The following is a 23,730-nucleotide window of genomic DNA, read 5'->3' as shown; positions in this document are numbered from 1 at the left end:
TTAACCCTAAAACACAACAGTATGGGGTGTGTGACTCTTCGTCCATTTACAAAGAGAGCTATGATAGACTCGAGTTTGAACATGGTAATGTGAGACATCAATTCTTGAAGTTACATTTACAAAAAAATTTCAAAGTATATTTTATATTCTATTTTTTATGTCACTTCTTCAGATTTAAATGTAAAATAAATAACGTTATTGATAGTGATCATTGATATAGTCGATGTCAAACAAATGAAAGTTTTGATTATCATTCTAATTAAATGTGTTTTAATGCTTCTATGTTTACAAGATAGTTTTTTACAGTTTAACTGTGATGACAGACCAAAGAGTTAATATATTTCCAGAAAAATGTCTTGACTTGCGAAGTCCTATACTTAAAATATGATGAGGTCCACAACTTTGAGTATTGTTTACTACCATATGTAACCAAATAAGCTGCATTGATCAGTTCTGTTACAGTGGCAGATATGCCTTTTCTTCTGTGAAATGAAAGAAACTATGTGTGCATTGGTCTGCTACTGGAAAGCGATAGTGGCTGCTAACGAAGATAGTGGCTGTTAAAAAAGCAAACCGGAATGATCTGACAAAGAGGCATGTCTACAAAGGGAGAGAGCCACATCAAGACAGGACGGGAGTGGCTCGGGGAGCGGGGAGGGGGCAAGACAGCAGACATGCTCCCCTTCTCCAGATTTCTGCCCTGCCCCTCCTCCAGCGCTACTACCAACCCACTCATGCCCTGTCCCTCCCCCTTCTCTCATTGTTGTTTCCTCCTACTTCCAGTCTCTTGTGCTCCACATACCCAGATCTGTGACTCCTATCTTTTATTATCCTCACTTTGCCATTTCCACTCAGACCCATCATGTGTGAGAGAGAGGGGGGGTTGAGGGAGGGGGGGAGGAAGGAAGGGGGGGTTGTGGATTGGAGGTAGGGAGAGAATTGTAGCTGGAACCTCACTGATGTTTTACATGTTTATATGTGCCGTGCAGTAATCATTGATGGTAGCCCATCTTCATTTTCGTTTGTGCAGATCTACTGTAAAACCCCATTTTTAGATCTACTGTAAAACCCCATTTTTATGTTCTCGCATGTTACATTTTCCCGCTTTTTACGATCATTTTTGTTGGTCCCAACAGAAGTTCTATTCTCTCAGTACAACGCTTTTTGATCATTAATGATTCCGTGTTGCAACATTTTTTTGCATTTTAAGTTTTGTTTGGCATTAGCAAGACCTTTTACATTGATTTTCATACATATTTCTTCAAAAACTGCATTGTATTCCTGCTCAAAATCAGTTTTGCAACAAAGCAGAAAACTCTTAATATATGCAAAGTTGTTGATTGTGTGAATGAGAGTTAGTGCAGGAAGTAAGAAGTTCATTGTCGGTATGTGGGTCACAGCTGCCTGTGTTATAAGTTGGAAGTGTTTGCAAGGGTTGGATAGTCACTGCTTTTATGATAACCATGATCTGGCGCTAGGAGCACTAGTATCAACCTTCCATCTGCTTATTGTGTTGTGTTACAACAGCTTTAATTTAATTTCACAGTCATTTATACAAATAAATACATGTTTTGAAGGTGGCTATCTCTATAATGAATTTTCTACATCTACATCTACATCTACATGATTACTCTGCAATTCACATTTAAGTGCTTGGTAGAGGGTTCATCGAACCACAATCGTACTATCTCCCTACCATTCCACTCCCGAATAGCGCGCGGGAAAAATGAACACTTAAACCTTTCTGTTCGAGCTCTGATTTCTCTTATTTTATTTTGATGATCATTCCTACCTATGTAGGTTGGGCTCAACAAAATATTTTCGCATTCGGAAGAGAAAGTTAGTGACTGAAATTTCATAAATAGATCTCGCCGCGACGAAAAACGTCTTTACTTTAATGACTTCCACCCCAACTCGCATTTCATATCTGCCACACTCTCTCCCCTATTATGTGATAATACAAAACGAGCTGCCTTTTTTTGCACCCTTTCGATGTCCTCCATCAATCCCACCTGGTAAGGATCCCACACCACGCAGCAATATTCTAACAGAGGACGAACGAGTGTAGTGTAAGCTGTCTCTTTAGTGGACTTGTTGCTTCTTCTAAGTGTCCTGCCAATGAAACGCAACCTTCGGCTCGCCTTCCCCACAATATTATGTACACTCCTGGAAATGGAAGAAAGAACACATTGACACCGGTGTGTCAGACCCACCATACTTGCTCCGGACACTGCGAGAGGGCTGTACAAGCAATGATCACACGCACGGCACAGCGGACACACCAGGAACCGCGGTGTTGGCCGTCGAATGGCGCTAGCTGCGCAGCATTTGTGCACCACCGCCGTCAGTGTCAGCCAGTTTGCCGTGGCATACGGAGCTCCATCGCAGTCTTTAACACTGGTAGCATGCCGCGACAGCGTGGACGTGAACCGTATGAGCAGTTGACGGACTTTGAGCGAGGGCGTATAGTGGGCATGCGGAAGGCCGGGTGGACGTACCGCCGAATTGCTCAACACGTGGGGCGTGAGGTCTCCACAGTACATCGATGTTGTCGCCAGTGGTCGGCGGAAGGTGCACGTGCCCGTCGACCTGGGACCGGACCGCAGCGACGCACGGATGCACGCCAAGACCGTAGGATCCTACGCAGTGCCGTAGGGGACCGCACCGCCACTTCCCAGCAAATTAGGGACACTGTTCCTCCTGGGGTATCGGCGAGGACCATTCGCAACCGTCTCCATGAAGCTGGGCTACGGTCCCGCACACCGTTAGGCCGTCTTCCGCTCACGCCCCAACATCGTGCAGCCCGCCTCCAGTGGTGTCGCGACAGGCGTGAATGGAGGGACGAATGGAGACGTGTCGTCTTCAGCGATGAGAGTCGCTTCTGCCTTGGTGCCAATGATGGCCGTATGCGTGTTTGGCGCCGTGCAGGTGAGCGCCACAATCAGCAGGACTGCATACGACCGAGGCACACAGGGCCAACACCCGGCATCATGGTGTGGGGAGCGATCTCCTACACTGGCCGTACACCACTGGTGATCGTCGAGGGGACACTGAATAGTGCACGGTACATCCAAACCGTCATCAAACCCATCGTTCTACCATTCCTAGACCGGCAAGGGAACTTGCTTTTCCAACAGGACAATGCACGTCCGCATGTATCCCGTGCCACCCAACGTGCTCTAGAAGGTGTAAGTCAACTACCCTGGCCAGCAAGATCTCCGGATTTGTCCCCCATTGAGCATGTTTGGGACTGGATGAAGCGTCGTCTCACGCGGTCTGCACGTCCAGCACGAACGCTGGTCCAACTGAGGCGCCAGGTGGAAATGGCATGGCAAGCCGTTCCACAGGATTACATCCAGCATCTCTACGATCGTCTCCATGGGAGAATAGGAGCCTGCATTGCTGCGAAAGGTGGATATACACTGTACTAGTGCCGACATTGTGCATGCTCTGTTGCCTGTGTCTATGTGCCTGTGGTTCTGTCAGTGTGATCATGTGATGTATCTGACCCCAGGAATGTGTCAATAAAGTTTCCCCTTCCTGGGATGATGAATTCACGGTGTTCTTATTTCAATTTCCAGGAGTGTATATGGTCTTTCCAACTGAAGTTGTTCGTAATTTTTACACCTGGATACTTAGTTGAATTGACAGCCTTGAGAATTGTACTATTTATCGAGTAATGGAATTCCAACGGATTTCTTTTGGAACTCATGTGGATCACCTCACACTTTTCGTTATTTAGCGTCAACTGCCACATGCCACACCATACAGCAATCTTTTCTAAATCACTTTGCAACTGATACTAGTCTTCGGATGACCTTACTAGACGGTAAATTACAGCATCATCTGCGAACAACCTAAGAAAACTGCTCAGATTGTCACCCAGGTCATTTATATAGATCAGGAACAGCAGAGGTCTCAGGACACTTCCTTGGGGAACACCTGATATCACTTCAGTTTTACTCGATGATTTGCCGTCTGTTACTACGAACTGCGACCTTCCTGACAGGAAATCACGAATCCAGTCGCACAACTGAGACGATACCCCATAGGCCCACAGCTTGATTAGAAGTCGCTTGTGAGGAATGGTGTCAAAAGCTTTCCGGAAATCTAGAAATACGGAATCAACTTGAGATCCCCTGTCGATAGCGGCCATTACTTCGTGCGAATAAAGAGCTAGCTGCGTTGCACAAGAATGATGTTTTCTGAAACCTTGCTGATTACGTATCAATAGATCGTTCCCTTCGAGGTGATTCGTACTGTTTGAATACAGTATATGTTCCAAAACCCTACTGTAAACCGATGTCAATGATATAGGTCTGTAGTTCGATGGATTACTCCTACTACCCTTCTTAAACACTGGTGCAACCTGCGCAATTTTCCAATCTGTAGGTACAGATCTATCGGTGAGGGAGCAGTTGTATATGATTGCTAAGTAGGGAGCTATTGTATCAGCGTAATCTGAAGGGAACCTAATCGGTATACAATCTGGACCTGAAGACTTTCCTTCATCAAGTGATTTGAGTTGCTTCGCAACCCCTAAGGTATCTACTTCTAAGAAACTCATGCTAGCAGCTGTTCGTGTTTCAAATTCTGGAATATTCCATTCGTTTTCCCTGGTGAAGGAATTTCGGAAAACTGCGTTCAATAACTCAGCTTTAGCGGCACTGTCGTCGGTAACAGTACCATCGGCACTGCGCAGTGAAGGTATTGACTGCATCTTGCCGCTTGTGTACTTTACATACGACCAGAATTTCTTCAGATTTTCTACCAAATTTCAAGACAATGTTTCATTGTGGAACCTATTAAAGGCATCTCGCATTGAAGTCCGTGCCAAATTTCGTGCGTCTGTAAATTTTAGCCAATCTTCGGGATTTCGCGTTCTTCTGAACTTCGCATGCTTTTTCCGTTGCCTCTGCAACAGCATTCGGACCTGTTTTGTGTACCATGGGGGATCAGTTCCATCTCTTATCAGTTTATGAGGTATGAATCTCTCAATTGCTGTTCCTACTATGTCTTTGAATTTGAGCCACATCTCATCTACATTTGCATAGTCAGTTCTGAAGGAATGGAGATTGTCTCTTAGGAAAGCTTCTAGTGACACTTTATCCACTTTTTTAAATAAAATTATTTTGCGTTTGTTTCTGGTGGATTTGGAAGAAACGGTATTGAGCCTAGCAACAATGACCTTGTGATCACTAATCCCTGTATCAGTCATGATGTTCTCTATTAGCTCTGGATTGTTTGTGGCTAAGAGGTCAAGTGTGTTTTCGCAACCATTTACAATTCGCGTGGGTTTGTGGACTAACTGCTTGAAATAATTTTTGGAGAAAGCATTTAGGACAATCTCGGAAGATGTTTTCTGCCTACCACTGGTTTTGAACAAGTATTTTTGTGAACATATCGAGGGAATGTAGAAGTCCCCACCAACTATATCCGTATGAATGGGGTATTTATTTGTTACGAGACTCAAATTTTCTCTGAACTGTTCAGCAACTATATCATCGGAGTCTGGGGGTTAGTAGAAGGAGCCAATTATTAACTTAGTTCGGCTGTTAAGTATAACCTCAACCCATACCAATTTCCACGGAGTATCTGCTTCGACTTCACCACAAGATAAACCACTACTGACAGACACAAACACTCCACCACCAATTCTGCCTAATCTATCTTTCCTGAACACCGTCTGAGACTTCGTAAAAATTTCTGCAGAACTTATTTCAGGCTTTAGCCAGCTTTCTGTATCTATAACGATTTCAGCTTCTATGCTTTCTATTAGCACTTGAAGCTCCGGGACTTTCCCAGCACAACTACAACAATTTACAACTACAATTCCGACTGTTCCTTGATCCAAGCACGTCCTGTATTTGCCATGCACCCTTTGAGATTGCAGCCCACCCCGTACTTTCCCGAGGCCTTCTAACCTAAAAATTCGCCCAGTCCATGCCACACAGCCTCTGCTACCCGTGTAGCCACCAGCTGAGTGTAGTGAACTCCTGAGCTATTCAGCGGAACCCGAAACCCCACCACCCTATGGCGCAAGTCAAGGAATCTGCAGCCAACACGTTCGCAAAACAGTCTGAGCCTCTGATTCAGACCCTCCATCCGGCTCTGCACCAAAGGTCCGCAGTTGGTTCTCTCAGTGATGCTGCAGATGGTGAGCTCTGTCTTCATCTCGTAAGCAAGACCGGCAGCCTTTACAAAATCAGATAGCCACCACCTGCAGCTGGCTGCACCCTGTCCTCTTCATGGCATCAGGAAGGACCCTTTCCACATCAGGAATGACTCCACCCGGAATGCACACGGTGTGCACACTGGATTTCTTCCCCTCCTTAGCCGCCATATCCCTAAGGGGCCCCATTACGCGCCTAACATTGGAGCTCCCAACTACCAATAAGCCCACCCTCTGCGATTGCCCGGACCTTGAAGGCTGAGAATCATCCTCTGAAACAGGGCAGGCAGCTGCATCTGGCTCAGCCAGAGACAGTACCTGAAACCTGTTTGACAGACGCACCGGGGAGGCTTTCTGATCAGCCTCCGGGGACGTCTTTCTCTGCCTGCCACGCCTTGGGACGACCTCCCAATCAACGAATCGTTATTACTTCTGTGTGGAATACGTTAATCCGTACAGTTTTAAGTTTGATATGACCTGATGTCAGAAGTAAACATACCTCCTCAGTGTGCTCCATAACACGACGACAGTTTCCAACCACTTTCTCACCCAGGACATCCATGAACCAAGTGACCTCCTTGTCGGCAACGAGCTGTAGATTTCATGCCCGTTGTTCTCTGTTTACAAAGACTGCCATCTTTATGTTTTAACTAATATTGTGTTACAAGTTTTATTTATCATAAAATTATAATGACTGTGCATAATAATTCTCACATTAGAATGTGAATATCTTTTTAATGTGGTTTCTCAAAAGACTTTTGCTTCCACATTTCAGATTTTTTTAAACAGGCAAAATTTTAATTGTTTTTATTTCATATTTTGAACACTATAAAGAGAATGACAGTAAGAGTAATTTATTCATTTTTGCTTGTTGTTTTGTATGCTTTTGTGCATTTTACATTCACACATTCTACTGAAAGTGTAAAAAGGGGGTTTTATTGTGTAAGCAAGAGTGGCAGATGACAGTGATACTTCATTTTGTAAACAAAGGTTTTTAAATCCATTATGCGTATTTGTGTTTATTATGCTGATTTTCTATAATTGGAAAATGTAGTGTCTATATACTGATATTTTTCACCATTCTGATGTAAAAAAAGTGAAGCAAAACTTCTGTTTTTTACTGCTGCAGGAAGGCTCTGGAAAATTTCAAGAAATGTGTAAAACGTGGAGGATTGCTTCTCATTGATCATCGGAACTATGACGACATTCTGGAGACTGGGAAAACTCCGAAGCACTGTCTGTACTACAATGTAAGTTCTGCTTAATGGAAATTTGATGGAAATGGTTTTGTGACATTTGTGCAGCTTTAATATGGAGATATGTCAAAACTATTTTTTAACGTTCCAATGATTCTTTCTATTCCTTTTATCTTGTATGGGCGATTAGAACATTGGTATAGGAGAATTTTTGCAAGTATTCATATCTCTGTCAGAATAGTGAGAGTTACAGGTTGACAGTCGGTCTGGGAGGTTTTTTCTACGGCTCGGGAAAAGTGTATGTCTTGTGCTGCTAAACAGTATGATCTCTGTGAAAGAATGAAACAATTGGTAAGTTAAGTGGTCTAATCTGCGCATTCTCTTCAGCAAACTGTACATCTCAGGTTTTCATTTTTAGTCTTTTCCAGTTCTGGGCTTCCCTCCAACGTGAAGTTTTATTTACTTTTTACTTTACTTTTACTGTGGTGCACGAAGGCAGAAGGATGTAGTTATAAGTGGTTTTCTTACATGTACCGATGCCATTGAGGAATAAAAGAAAGAAACTTGAGTCTTGATGACTAAAGAGGAATTTTCGGCAAATTGTGTGTTCCATTATTATTGGGCTGCTAGAGGAGCTAAAAATGAGTGTTTTAAGATCACGGAAAAACTATTGGACGAAAACATTTCAGATGTTACTAGAAGACCTTGAAGGGGTGGTGTGCGTGAGACAGTTGTTTGCGAACTGCCTATGTTTCTTGACAAACAACTGCTAATTACATCAGTATTGTTGGTGCTACCCCAAGAAACAACTCAATCATCTGTGGAGTTCACTACTGTATACAGTTCTGATCGGGCATCTGAGGGAGGGCATTGTGTGTGTTTAATGCATGGTGCAGCAGGACCTATGGCCTGGAAAGCAGAATGAACATTCAGAGAAAAGTTTCATGACAGCGTCATCTTGATAAGAATAAGTCTATTGCCACAGACAAGTAGATACGTATGACATGCTTGTCTGTCGGAGCCACCCTTATCTGGCTGAGTTTCTTGACAAATGCTTTTGCACAGTAGGATACATGGAGGTATCGGGTAGTGTGGCTGAAGATTGGATGGGCCACTTCACCTGATGTTCATTGAAGATGCAGTGTTACAGCTTGCCTGGAAAACCTAAAAAATTGGGAATGCTGAGGATGATTGAACTTTTCTGAAGAGATGGAGTAATTTCAGGGAATTTTGGAGGAGTAGAACAAACTGAACTTTTCTTTGAGAGGAAGAGATATTCTGAGTGATATCATTACAAATTGCGCTAAGGTTCGAGGTGTAGCACCTTGCGTCACACTTATGTAAGTAAGGGACAGTAGCAGGCAAACAGCTTCATACACAAGTCGTGTCTCGCATGATAGATGCACTTGGATCCAGGAGCTAGCTGCAAGTAGTTTCGGCTGTGACTGAAAGTGTCAGCATTTTCTGAACTATGAAATTATCAAGTAGCTAAAACCATATATTTGGGAAACAGAACTGTATTTATTGGCATTATAATGACTTCCATTAATTATTGCTAATCTGTTAATTAATGTGATTGATGATTACTTATTGATAATCTGTTAATTAATATGATTGATGGTGTGAATTGTTCTGTCTATTAACTGAGTATATTTTAGCATTAGAACTGTGGACAGAAAGAGAGAAATTGTAAACTACAGCTAGGCAGATTATGGGACTAGGAAAACAATATATATTTTATGATAATTTTGTTATTCAAAGAGGGAATTATTTTGATATTTGTGGAGTTTATAAATTTGTTCTTTTGATAAACTGTTCATAAAAATTATTAAGTTATAATTGGTCAAAAGTAAGACACAGGATTGCGTGGGTTAATACTAATATTTGATTGGTTACGATGTATATCAGTCAGGGCAGTTTGTTCATGTGTATTTTGTAAGCTTAAGATAATTGTTAATAGCTAAAATCCGAATGGCATGTTGTACAAGGTGCAACCCCTAACTGATCATTCATAGTGGCCAAATTGTGCAATGTTTGAAGGAGTGTTCTGTCACAGACAATCTGTTTATTACTGGCTATAATGAGATAGTGATTGCTTGTGAGAGACAAAACTGTAGCACGGGATTGATGGCGTTTTGTATCAAAGAAGTTGAAGTTTTTACTCACAAACTACCTTTCAATTACTCGTTCAGGTAACTTGACACTGAAAGACATTTTGATGTCAGCTGTAGAGGTATGTATTTTCTACTACAGCTTTGTCTAGCTGATGAACATTGACATTTTGTAAAAGGGAAGGCATGTGGACAAACTGCAAGAGAAGAAATCACCGAAAGGTCAGTGGAATTGTTTTCTGTAAGACGAAACACAAATAGCCACACCATTGCAGGTTCTGGTGCAGAAACAATTAGTTGTGGAGTTCCATCAGAAAAGGTGGCTTCGACTTGTTGCTTAATCATGGCTACTTTCGGTGCACTTGGTGACCTGGGGTATCACCTTGCACTGTCTGCTGGTACTCGGACTCCAGGTCTGTGTCCCATCACATATTCAAGTGTGACAGAGAGAAACATGTGCATAAGCATTTATCATCTAGCTGTGTACTTATCATTTGCATGTGCTGATCTGTATCTGAACATACATTTGACATTTGTTGGATTGACACTGGATATTCTGCCTTCGCTTGTTTTCCAGTAATTTCAATGCAGATCAATACTTCGTCAACTCCCTCCTGTTTGAAATTCAATATTTTATTCCTATTGGAGTCCATTGATGTTGAAGTCTGGGAATGACAGTTCGAGGGGTGTTCCTGTGAAAATTTCATGTGTACTCAAGATTATTACATAACGATATGGTGTGGCACAAAATATGTCAGATGACGGTAATGAAGGAAATGATGGTAAACTTTCTGGGTGGTGACTTTGTTCAACCCAAAGATTTCCCTGAGATGTCCAGCCTTTTTGGGGTCGAAATTCCAAATTTCCCTGAACCATAACATATGACTTACAGATGCATTAATAAAAAACTGTGAATCATAGCTGAACTTGGAGCAGTCACTAATAAGTGATGAGGAAACCTACAAAATGTCACTTATGGCCATGAAAACTAAAGACATAAATCTTGCTCTCACAAATAACAAAAATTGGTTAACAGAAATTTGGAATTTCAACCCAGAAAATGATGGACATCTCAAGGAAATCTTTCAGTGAAACAGAGTCACCTCTCAGAAGGGTCACTGTTTTCAAATCTATTGAAGAGCACATCCCATCGACCGTAAGAGGATGTGGTTTCAGGAGGATTGTGGCCTTCACCACTTCGATGGCCGCAAGTGCCCGAGTGATGTCTCACATCTGACACAATTTCCAGATCTCTGTCCTACGGCAATTTTCCTATGGGTTCCCTTAAGTTGTCAGTGTATGACACAATACTGGAAACTGAAGGGGGAACTGTTTAGTAGAATCCTGCCTACCCTTCTCATTGGGCAGTACTGTCAGATTTTTTATTATGGAGACTCAAGCTTAAGCTATAATTACAAGCAAACCAAGAGACCTATCACAAAATGATTTTACCAGTATTTTTCTTGTTTTATTCTGCATTCAGCTGTATGACGCAATTTGGTTTTAAAGTTTGATATATATATTTTATTTTACATTGTTGTAAGGGTATTCCGGTTTTCTGCTCTTCGCTATGATCTGCTCAATTCAAAACTATATAGCTTGTGATGTATTTGTCCAACATTAATGAAATGTTAATAATTTGTAGGTGCATATATTTGTAGTAGAAATATCCATTACAGATTTTTTCAGTCACCCACAAAAGAGCTCTTACAGTTTATTTTAAGTAACTTTTTCTCAGCCCAGGATAAACACATTCCAGAAACCATGGGTTTGTTTGGAATGTCTCTCTTGTTGTTGCGAGAAGCTACAACCACTGTGACCATACAGTGTGATACGGATTTTATAAAGAGTGATATCTAAGATTGGTTCTAGTTAACAGCTTGCACGGCAGTGAAAATGAATGCGTTGTTGCTACGAACCCATTGTCTGTTGGAAAACATAGCACCTGATTCCACAACTGCACCCTCTGTTATTCCCAAGGCCCAGGGTGCACAAACCAGTATTAAATATTACTATTTATAAAATCTGTATTACACTTGAGGTCACAGTTGTTGTAGCTTATAACAATTACAAAAGAGACCTTCAACATAAACCCACAGTTTCCGTTATGTGTTTGTCCTGTGCTGAGAGAAAATTACTTTTCAAAAATCATAATAACTTTTTTGGGTGATTGAAGAATTCTGTAACTTGAGATTTCCACTAACAATATAAGTGCCTATAACCTACCAAAATTTCATTAACATTGGACCAATACATTTCAAGCTATATAGTTTTTGAAGTGAGCAGTTTGTAGGGAAGACACCAAAAATAAGACAAGGCTTACTACAATCTAAAATAAAAAAATATACATATTGAACTTTAAAACCAAACTGCTAATGCAGAATAAAACAAGAAAAATATTAGTATTACTGATTTTGCAATAGAGCTCTTGGTTTGCTTATAATTCAGCTTAAATATATGAGTCCCCATAAAAAAATCTGATAGTAGACAACAGGTGCATTTGTGAGTGTACAGCAGAGTCTGACTGACCACCATAAAGTATGCATCGAAGCTGATGTTCGTCATTTTGAACAGCTGCTCCGGGGCTACACTCACCGCATTTGGGGCATTTGATAAGCCACATGAGCCGTGCGGTCTGTGCCAAATGGGAGCACCTCAGGGAGGTCGACCTTTGTTTGCCGGTATGGGTGTAGTGAACTCGGGTTTCCTGACCTCGGGACCAGTGAGTGACAACTGTCCTCTGTTACCGTAAGTTTCAGGTACACTCCAGCGACCGCTGTGTGTCACGGAGGTGGAACTGTGTGTGTCACAGGGAACAGAGATTTAGGCTCAGCTGGCCGGATCACAAGGATGTATAAGAAAAACACTGAACCTCAATGTGTGCCGAGTGCTGATGAGGTATACGGCTCTTGAGGTGAAATGCTCAGTAGCGGGCAGCCTGTGAGGAACAAATAGCACCTGAGTTGTATAATGCTTACCCAGGTAAGGGGGTCTCTTCCTGCCTGCTACTTTATATCCCTGCCTGCTCTCGGTGACAACCACTCGACAAAAAGACTGAGGGAGAGTAGTCCGAATGTTTCTGGTGATCAAGAAGAAGAGGACATTTGAAAAAGTGTTCCCTTTCTATATTCATAAAGGTTTAGCAGGACTTTCTGGTACTTTAAAACATATAAAAATTGTGAAATGATTCCTTGCTGGTTGAAACTAACAAGGCGAAGGAGGTGGAACTTTTAACGCAATATACAAAATTTAGTTGAATATGAGATTGTAATCGAGATACACAAGCTGATGCACATGGTCACAGAACAGTTAATGTAATATAAAGAACTCAAAGAAACAATCTACACCTACATATACATAGATACTCCGCAATCCACCATAAGAAGGGTACCCTGTACCATTACTAGTCATTTCCTTTCCTGGTCCACTCACAAATAGAGCAAGGAAAAAAATGACTGTTTGTATGTCTCCGTATGAGCCGTAATTTCACATATCTTATACTGATGGTCCTTATGCACAGTGTATGTTGGAGGCAGTAGAATCATTCTGCAGTCAGCCCCAAGTGTCAGTTCTATTAATTTCTGCAATGGTACTTCATGAGAAGAGCATCGTCTTCCATCCAGGGATTCCCTTTTGAGTTCTTGAAGTATCTCAGTAGTACTTACATCGTTAACAAATCTAGGAGTGTGCTTCTGAATTGCTTCGATGTCTTCCTTCAGTCAGACCTTGTATGGATGCTGACCACTCGATCCATATTTGAGAATACCTTCCCTACCACAATCCTCAAACATTCATTCCCATTCTATTTCATATCACTTTGAAACGTTACACCTCGATGTTTAATCGATGTGATGGTGTCTACCTGCACACTGCTAATGCTGTATCCAAATGTTACACTCGATGTCGAGGACAGTGTGCTGGAATATACTACTTAAAAAGTCTTCAAGCCACTCACACACCTGGGACCTAATCTGTAAGCTCAGACCTTTGTCGACAGCGTGCAGTGAGCTATAGTGACAAATGCGTTTTGGAAATCCACGGATATGGAGTTTACCTGTTGCTTTTCATCCACAGTTTGAAGAAAATGTTTTGCTTGTTGGATGATTTCTAAGTCCATGCAAGCTAAGTAAGGGGCTAATGCTGCGGTGCGCTCTCTGTAAAACTGAACCGGGATTACATCTGGACCTGATGACTTATTTAATTTCAACTTTTTCAGTTATTTTTTGACGCCAAGGTGAAATATAGAAGACTGACACCTTTATTGTGACCATCATAGAAGACTGACACCTTTATTGTGACCATCAGTCCTCCATCACTACCAAATCGTGACAGGGTTTCTTCTGACTTTGGGTCAAATCTTATGTACCTTCCCTCTGATGTGTTACAGATGCCAGCGATTTGGTCACAGTGCCGAGAAATTTATTAATAAACAACCATCTTAATACAGAAATAAGGAAGAAATTCATCAGAACATTTATTTGGACCATTTTGAGCTGTGGTCGTGAAGGTTGGACTCAAGAACAGTAAAGATTAGAAGTTAGAGAGATTTCGATGTGAGAAGAGCCACTAAAACAGCTTGAAAACAGAAAGAACAAACAGCAAAAGAAATTAATGCCTCTACCAACATAATAGCTTCAGAAAAAAATCTTGGAAGAAAAATTATGGGAAAGAATCGAGAGGCTGGCCCAGAATATTCGTATAACAATGTGTTATCAGTGGAATGAACTTGAGCTACTGGAACCAAATGGTAAAGATGGCAAGGACAAGGAAGGACAGCTACATCGACAAGGGATTGTCCTTAGTGTCTGGTGATGATACAGTATGTTTAACATTGCATATACTATAATGGTATCAACAATGCGGACTCCACTATTAGCCGGGATGGCTGTTTCTACTGGAGAATTGAGTGTGTGGAAACCATCCTACCACAGCAAATACGGAGTCGGGAGAGCTCATTTGGTATAACATTCTTTATTCAGTTGTCATCACATATGGTCATTCAGGCAGCAGATTGCTGCCTCAGCACGACTCCTGGCGGCATTCTTGGCCCCACGGTAGTGGTTGTGAATGTGTACACAATAGGAAAGTTGATGGGAGAGGGACCCTCCATGGTGTACAGTCACTGTAAAGAAACAGAGACTACTGCATAATAGGTGTAAAACAAAGCATAAATATATAGATAGAGAAACACTGAATGAAATGCATCTCGCTGTCAAGACAGCAATGTGTAAAGTCTTTGACAACTACCATTGCAGAATATTGTTGAGAAATCTCTCACAAAATGCAAAGAAATTCTGCTTGTCCTGTCACTTATGGATGAGACAGGAACTGAAATTGAGTGTAGCAATGTTGTTGTTGTGGTCTGCAGTCCTGAGACTGGTTTGATGCAGCTCTCCATGCTACCTTATCCTGTGCAAGCTTTTCATCTCCCAATACTTACTGCAACCTACATCTGTCTGAATCTGCTTAGTGTATTCATCTCTTGGTCTCCCTCTACAATTTTTACCCTCCACAGCATTCTTCTCTAGCACTACATTTTGAAAGCTTGTATTCTCTTCTTCTACAAACTATTTATTGTCCTTTGCTGTCTCTGACAGAATTACAATGTCATCAGCGAACCTCAAAGTTTTTATTTCTTCTCCATGGATTTTAATACCTGCTCCAAATTTTTCTTCTGTTTCCTTTACTGCTTGCTCAATATACAGATTGAATAACATTGGGGAGAGGCTACAACCCTGTCTCACTCCCTTCCCAACCACTGCTTCCCTTTCTGGTTTCTGTAAAAATTGTAAATAGGCTTTCGCTCCCTGTATTTTACCCCTGCCACCTTTAGAATTTGAAAGAGAGTATTCCAGTCAACATTGTCAATCGTTTCCTCTAAGTCTACAAATGCTAGAAACGTAGGTTTGCCTTTTCTTAATCTTTCTTCTACGATTAGCCATAAGGTCAGTATTGCCTAACGTCTTCCAACATTTCTACGGAACCAATTTGATCTTCCCCGAGGTTGGCTTCTATCAGTTTTTCCATTCGTCTCTGAAGAATTCGCGTTAGTATTTTGCAGCTGTGATGTATTAAACTGATAGTTCAGTAATTTTCACATCTGTCAACAGCTGCTTTCTTTGGGATTGGAATTATATTCTTCTTGAAGTCTGAGGGTATTTCGCCTCTCTCATACATCTTGCTCACAAGATGGTAGAGTTTTGTCAGGACTGGCTCTCCCAAGGCCGTCAGTAGTTCTAATGGAATGTTGTCTACTCCCGGGGCCTTGTTTCGACTCAGGTCTTTCAGTGCTCTGTCAAACTCTTCACACAGTATCGTATCTCCCATTCTGTCTTCATCTACATCCTCTTCCATTTCAATAATATTGTCCTCAAGTACATCGCCCTTGTATAGACCCTCTATATACTTCTTCCACCTTTCTTCTTTCCCTTCTTTGCTTAGAACTGGGTTTCCATCTGAGCTCTTGATATTCATACAGATGGCTCTCTGTTCTCCAAAGGTCTCTATAATTTTCCTGTAGGCAGTATCTATCTTACCCCTAGTGAGATAAGCCTCTACATCCTTACATTTGTCCTCTAGCAATCCCTGCTTAGCCATTTTGCACTTCCTGTCGATCTCATTTTTGAGACGTTTGTATTCCTTTTTGCTTGCTTCATTTACTGCATTTTTATATTTTCTCCTTTCATCAATTAAATTCAATATCTCTTCTGTTACCCAAGAATTTCTACTAGCCCTCGTCTTTTCACCTACTTGATCCTCGGCTGTCTTCACTACTTCATCCATCGGAGCTACCCATTCTTCTTCTACTGTATTTCTTTCCTCCATTCCTGTCAATTGTTCCCTTATGCTCTCCCTGAAACTCTGTACAACCTCTGGTTTAGTCAGTTTATCCAGGTCCCATCTCCTTAAATTCCCACCTTTCTGCAGTTTCTTTAGTTTTAATATACAGTTCTTAACCAATAGATTGTGGTCAGAGTCCACATCTGCCCCTGCAAATGTCTTACAATTTAAAACCTGTTTCCTGAATCTCTGTCTTACCATTATATAATCTGTCTGATACCTTCTAGTATCTCCAGGATTCTTCCATGTATACAACCTTCTTTTATGATTCTTGAACCAAGTGTTAGCTATGATTAAGTTATGCTCTGTGCAAAATTCTACCAGACAGCTTTCTCTTTCATTGCTTACCGCCAATCCATATTCAAATAGTGTACCAAAGCAAAAGCAAAAATACTTAACTCCAATATCAGATGTTCCTTTACAAAGGAAAACCAGGGGTATTGCCCCAATTTTTAATTCTTGTACCACTGAAAAGATGAATGAAATAAATATTAGTGATAGTGGCATTGAGAAACACCTGAAGTCATTAAAACTGAGCAAATCTATGGGAACCACTAGACTCCCTATCAGATTCTATACCATATTTGTAGCTGAGTTAGTCCCTTTGTTAATGACAATTTATTGTAAGTCCCTCAAACAAAAAACCATGCCCAGTAGTTAGAAGAAAGCACAGGTCACACATGTCGACAAGAAGGGTAGCAGAAGAGACGACAAAACTATAATCCAGTCCAGTGTCATTGACATCCAATAGTTGTAGAATGTTAGAACATATTCTGAGCTCAATCATGGTGAGGTATCTTGAACAGCATGACCTTCGTTGTGTCAACCAGCATGGATTCAAAAAAGGTCGATTATGTGAAACCCAACTCACACTTTTCTTGCATGACATCCTGAAAGCCATGAATCGAGGCAGTCAGGTATGTGCAAAATTTCTTTATGTCCGATTTGCCTCAGTATCAGACCTATGCTTATTATCAAAAGTATGATTTGTGGGGTATCCGTGAAATTTGTGACTGGATTGAGGATTTTTTAGTAGGGAGAACACAGCTAGTTATCTGCACATTTATGACTGTCATCTTCCCATAATTGCTGCAGAACTGTCACACTATATATCTTCAAATTTGTTTACGTGTGCCTGTTGAGCCAATTTACACGTAGAGTTCTTTGGGCTCTGAATAATTGTTTGACGAATATCTGCAATAACTTCTGGTGTGCGAACCAAAACAGTTCTTTGTCATCTTACATTTTTCACAGATTAGTAGGTTTGTCAGTTTTTTTGCATACTTTGTATAGCTCTCTTTGCTGACAGTCCTCTGTCTGGATACTTGACCCTGAAAATTCCACAAGTTTCCTTAGTTGAACCTGCTTTCACTTATGCTTCCACAATTTCAATTCTTTCTTCCATTGAGAAAGTCATTTTGCAGAGTGTAAACAGAAATGTCTAACTTCACTGATGAAGTAAACTGAAATGCTGACAGAAGAATGAATCAGTTATTGCATAAAACTGTCCATTGTTGCAACTGTTTACTTTAGAAGTGGAAATACTGCATTTGAATTCAAAGGGGAGGTACCACCCTGTACATTTGTGATAGTAGAACACCGAAATAAATAAATAAATAGCTGACATATTGATTTATGCTGGAGCACAATGTAACAGAATTTGAACAGGTTGTGTCGAGCAGCACTGAGAAATGGAGAGTAACAGAAAGTAGCTCCTTCTGACAGGTCTTGTGCTGCATCTCGATCTCCAGTCTCATGAGCAGTGATGGCTCCAGACAACTGTACTGGGTTGTGGTATTTCTCCATCTACTGCCCGCAGGACTGTGTGTTATCTCCAGTCAATTTTGGGCAGATCTACGGTTATGAGTCCATTAATTTATATATTTACTGTTAACGGTTGATATATTTGATGGCTGTAAATTCTTTTTATTGTCTACATTTGTACTATTATGCACATCATCATCTTTCCTAATAACATGAAACCTGTGGTATGTCACAAAAATACATAGTGAGTGAGACCTGTTACAAATAAATGTGTTTTTTTCCATAAATGCATTTTTATTTACTTTGAAGTGGATGGTACTCCCCATTTTCCCCGTTTGACAACTCTTCTGCCTCTAGTTTTTGTGAGACATTGATTTTTCTGGTCACCTGCTACTTTTTATGCTGAGGTGGATTATTTTACCACACAAGTAGCATATTGGAGAATATTTAATAGATGTGAATAACCATAATTTGCAAATTTATTGATAAGGTAATTGAAAATAAATTATATGCATTAGAAGTTAAGGTAAACAATTCTCCTACTTTGTCATAACAAATAAGTACATGTTTCTTCTCCTGGTTTTTATGAAGTGATATTGTAAATTAAGGCAAAAGAATTAAAAATTATCTCAAATTGTTCAGTGTGTTTTTGCAGTCAGTTAACATACTAGCAGTAAACAAAATGATGTAAAATTAGTCACACCTCCCTGCTATCACTGAAGTTCTGTATTAATTTGTAGAGTAAGAGGACAACAGAAATTGTAACTTCCGTGCTGTACGTGGAAGCGAAGCCGACTGTAGTTACTCTGGACTACCTGCTCGACATGTCTGACGAAAAAGAGAAGAATGTGCAAAACGGAGTAACTCCTGATGACACAATTGCTAGGTAGTTATAAAATTCACCAATGTTTTTGTCAGTTGTTTTAAACTCAATGTTTTTCATAAAAAGAAATTAAGCTGCTAAATCACTGCTACTTTCTAGAACCAAAAAGTAATATACTGCTTGACCTCTTTTGAACAGGTTCCGTCTCTCGTACTACCCGCACAGATTGGAGGTATTTAAGAGGATGCTGCAGGATATCTTTGGAACGAAGTCTGAACACACGCTATATGGTGACTTTAAACAGCTTCACGAGATTGACAACCCTGCGTTTTATATTCACGTCATACAGAAAGCCTTCATCTGAGCTACTAACTGAGTTGTTATATTATGTGACACTTTCTAAATGACTACAAATGACTGTGAAATTAAATTTAAAAAAAAATATATGTGGGCAACAAAAAAATCTGGAATGAACTAGCAGCAGTATGAAAAGGATAGATTGCTGCTCGCCACATAGAAGAGGCATTGAAGCATATTTAAATGACACTACTAGGTATTATCTGCTATCAGACTAAGGCCATTGTCAGACTCACATAAAATGGAACATGCACACGCGTGCATGCGCGCACGCACACACACACACACACACACACACACACACACACACACACACACACACACGGCCACATTCATCTCCGTGCACTAAGGCCAGACTGCAGCTCCATCTGAGATGAATGGCAATCTGCCAGAATGGGTAGTGGAGATTGGACTAGTGAGGGTTAAGGCGAGGGGGGTTCCGGGCAATGAAGTACACATTGTAGGTAGGGTTCCTACCTGGGCACTTCAAAAAAGCTGGTGTCGTAGGGCAGAATGTGTCTGGCTTGGGTAGTCTAAGTCTAGTGAACCGTGTCGGGCAGCACGCTCGGCCACAGTTAGGTGATGGCCTTCACGTAGACAGACAGAGCATCAATTGTTGTGCTAGTGTAGCTTTCACAAGTGGGGAGGGAGATGTTTGCGAGATGACTGGAGATGATGATAGTGGGAGGATGTATGTGTAAACTGTTTGTGATTCGTTTTGTCTGTATCCGATGAAGAGCTTAGCCTGAGAGCTGACAATATCTGGCAACCTTTTCTCAGTGTGTCTGTGTGCCACTCTGTGCAGTGCACAGCAATCTCTCCTTTTCGTATTATTGAGCTGCAAAAAATTGAGATAAAGGAGGAAAATAGGGAAACAATGGAAAATAGAAGATGTAAGTTGGTGTTAATATTTAGCTGATAGGAAGAGGCAGAACGTGACCTGTGTGAATGTGGTGAGAGATAAAGCCATTCAGAGATAGTGTGAGGAAAAATTGTAAGAGATCTAAATGAAACAAGTGGAATACAAGGATTTAGATGTGTAGTCAATCAAAGAGAAGTGTAACTACAGTAAATATGGACAGGTTATAATAGGTGACAGAAAGGAAGCGAAAATGTGAGAAATAATGTAGTACAGATAAAATCTGGTCTAGATTATAAAAATAGAGATTGAAAGACAATGATGCATTGATGAATGGACTGAGTATGGCAGACACGGTAGTTGAGATCTGGGAGCTGCGGAAGCACGTTGTGCTGAAATGGTGGCAGTCTGTAGTAAGGGAAGTGAAATTGGCAGCTGTATCTCATACGTTCCGTGACTGATGACACATTAAACGACTGCAAAGCAATTTTTTTCTGGCTCTCTTCTGTGTATTTGCACATTGTGTTGAGGCTACAAAGACATTGTTTTGTAACTTTTCTTCCCGAGAAATGTATGGCCAGTAGAAATGTTGTGTTGTAAAGAAACTATTTAACTTGCTATGTTCCTGGGGTGGTGTCCAATGGTTGTAAGAACTGTAACATAACATTACATAAATTATAATATTAGACATCAGTGTGCCTCTAATCAGAAATGTGGTTTTTTACTGTTTAAAGCTTTCCACAGATAACAAGTATTGTAAAGGTTCTCAGATTTCTCCTTAAAGAGTTTGAGATGAAAAATGTTTTTCACTACTAAACATACATATCTGCCCAGCTAGGTTTCATCAAGGAGAAAGTCGCCTGAGATAGCCCTGAAACCTCCCATATTACTAAGGATGTACACCCAAAGGCCAATGTCGTATGCATTTCAGGCAACTGAGAAAAATATGCAGTTGATTACCATTGTGCTCGGAATGGGCTAAAACAACACCAGGGCACTCATTACACCATCAAAGAAGCCATCACCATTCACATAATTGGTAATAAATAGGCACACCAAATACCACCTCAGCAACACAGCACCTGCAGTTGCCAAAATTATGTCACCCACTGAGAACACTGCAGTGAAGACTGACTACTTTGTAGTTTCTGACTGAAGAATGTAACTGAAGGTCTGTTTTCACTATGTTTCGACACAGCGCACCATTACCTCACCTGGTTCTAGCAACCACTCATTTTACAACAGTTTGTGTCATTCTGACCTTACTGACAAATAAATACCACTTCCATGTGAAGATGATGAGTGGGTGATGCCTAAGAGCTGCTAATCTAATGTGGTTCTTATGTCTGTGATCCATAATGAAATCTGGTCCCAAAGAAAGCACTCTCCTGTATTATGTCCCGAGTCCAACGCTGTGTACAAAAAAAGAGGAAATAATTTTTGCATGTGTACACTATATCGGACAGCAGTGACGATGTTTATATGACAGCAGTCTGGTTTAAAATCAACATGATCTCTACTCGTTTTTCCTCAGGAAGTGCTTTTCCAATAGTGTGCGTGGGGAATTGGTACTTTTCATAACTTATTAAAACAGTTGTGTTGTGTATTTCAGTAACCTTTTTCCCAGATTTAAGATCTGTCGTAGCTCACTATCTTACATAATATGCACTGTGTCAATTATCCTGTGATATTACATAGCTTCACACAAAATCACATCTCACCAGTAATTTCTTCCTTTTTTAATACAAAGAAGAAATTTTTATTTCTTTAAGATCAAAAAGTAATTACTGTATTAACTGGTATATGACGATTCAACCATAGTATTGATGTCTTGACAGTAAAGCCTGTATGTATTCTACTTCATAATATAAAGCTTATTTAAGTATGCACTAGCAGTGAAATGTATTCTACTTAATAACATAAAGCTTATTGTAAGTATGCAATAGCAGTGTATATGTGTATGAGATAAAATGTCCTATAGATTAACATTTTGTAAAGTAGATATTGCTTGTTGTTCCTCAGTGAGGCTGCAGAGAGTAGTGCAACTGCGATGTGTACTAAAAATGAACAATAAAGTGATTATTTTCTTATAAAATTTAACATAATGCTCAATCATTTACATAGTAAACTGCATCAAACTCCCAGTTATCCAGTTTAAGGTGGACCTAAGATTGAAAGAATAACCAGAAAACATGAATAATCTAAAGCACATGTTTTTACCTGAAACTGCTGTTTACTATGTTTACAAAACATGTTACACGTCACATTTCAAAGTCCACACCATCACTGATGCATTACTTTCCAGAAACTGACAATTTATTTACAAAATTCCGCTTCAGACACAGTGTATTTTAGTTTATTTTTGAGAAATAACCAGACAATATTTTTATTTTTCTGTTTTTGATTCCACTGTTTTCTGGAGGATGTTTGTCACCAACATTAGTATAATCAATCAAATTTTCTACAGCATACTCTATTAACAGACTGATGCATTTATATGAGTGGTAACAGGTTCCACAATTGCCTCATCTTTGTGCTTTTCCTCTACTGAATGTGCTTTCTTCACTGTACCTGTATCAGTTACCTGCTTAAATCACATCATAGGAAACACTATGTAAGCACCTGCAGATGTGTCTGCCATCACAAGTCTTCTCAACCAGCAATTTTCATTCTAAATGAAAATATTCACTCTAATTTTAAAAGAATGAAGGTTTCCACAAATTACTGCAACCAGTCACCTTTTGTTTTATTATTCAGTTTTTATTTTCCATAACTGGATATATTCGTTGTATGTTTACAGCGTTATGGGGCAAAATGTAAAAATGAAACAGGTAAACACTGAATGTGGCCAGAGTTATTCACAGTACAAGATCAATTTAGTTGCAATACCTACAGTTAGTAGTATCTGTTGGTTGTTCCTGGTGTACACATTGTTTTGGAAAACATAACATGTCAGGTTACCTTCCATTAGGAAAGTGGGTGCACTCAGTGACCGGTATGTAATTTATAAATGGTTTGTTTATATAAATGATTGGTTTATATAAAAATTATATAAATTTTATGTAATTTATAAATGGTAGAGCCCAGCAATCAGTCCTTTTTTTTTTTGCAAATCCAGATTTCGGCTAGTGCCTAGCAACAGAAGATGTAAGTTGGTGTTAATATTTAGCTGATAGGAAAAGGCAGAACATGACCTGTGTGAATGTGATGAGAGATAAAGTCATTCAGAGCTACTACTAACTGTAAGTATTGCAAGTAAATCGATCTCGTACTCTGAATAACTCTGGCCACGTTCAGTGTTTACCTGTTTCATTCAGGACTAGAATCTTTAAAGAACTGTTACTGATACCCGAACAACAGGGAACTAACATGCATCAAGATTAGAAAATAGTGCGTTGATAATGGCTAGGCACTACCCGAAATCTGGATTTGCATAATAGAACTTGGAGAAAAAAAAGGACGACTGATTGCTGTGCTCTATCATTTATAAACATATGTTTTACACTGACATTAATTTTGCTTCACTTCACAAATTTAGCCACAGGTAACAACTTCTAATAGCTTTACGAAATGTCAGTAAACCAAAGAGCGTGATTAAAGTTGCTTTT

At 40.2% G+C, this 23,730-nt stretch overlaps 1 protein-coding gene and 1 pseudogene across 2 annotated transcripts in view; both read left to right on the top strand.

Moving 5' to 3' along the window:
* LOC126210270 (glycine N-methyltransferase) overlaps positions 1-22,227 on the top strand; it is an 81,548-nt gene extending 59,321 nt beyond the window's left edge. For both annotated transcript variants that reach the window (XM_049939466.1, XM_049939465.1), the window contains exons 5-7: positions 7,302-7,422; positions 18,824-18,969; positions 19,105-22,227. In XM_049939466.1, coding sequence (XP_049795423.1) covers positions 7,302-7,422; positions 18,824-18,969; positions 19,105-19,270 — 433 coding nt within the window. In that variant the 3' untranslated portion in view covers positions 19,271-22,227. The remainder of the gene's footprint in view (positions 1-7,301; positions 7,423-18,823; positions 18,970-19,104) is intronic.
* LOC126210271 (glycine N-methyltransferase-like) overlaps positions 1-23,730 on the top strand; it is a 266,966-nt pseudogene that overhangs the window by 60,841 nt on the left and 182,395 nt on the right.

This window comes from Schistocerca nitens, chromosome 10 (genome assembly GCF_023898315.1).
Source record: "Schistocerca nitens isolate TAMUIC-IGC-003100 chromosome 10, iqSchNite1.1, whole genome shotgun sequence".
Taxonomy (NCBI): domain Eukaryota; kingdom Metazoa; phylum Arthropoda; class Insecta; order Orthoptera; family Acrididae; genus Schistocerca; species Schistocerca nitens.
The sequence above is the reverse complement of the archived record's forward strand: the minus strand, read 5'-3'. Positions and strand labels throughout refer to the sequence as shown.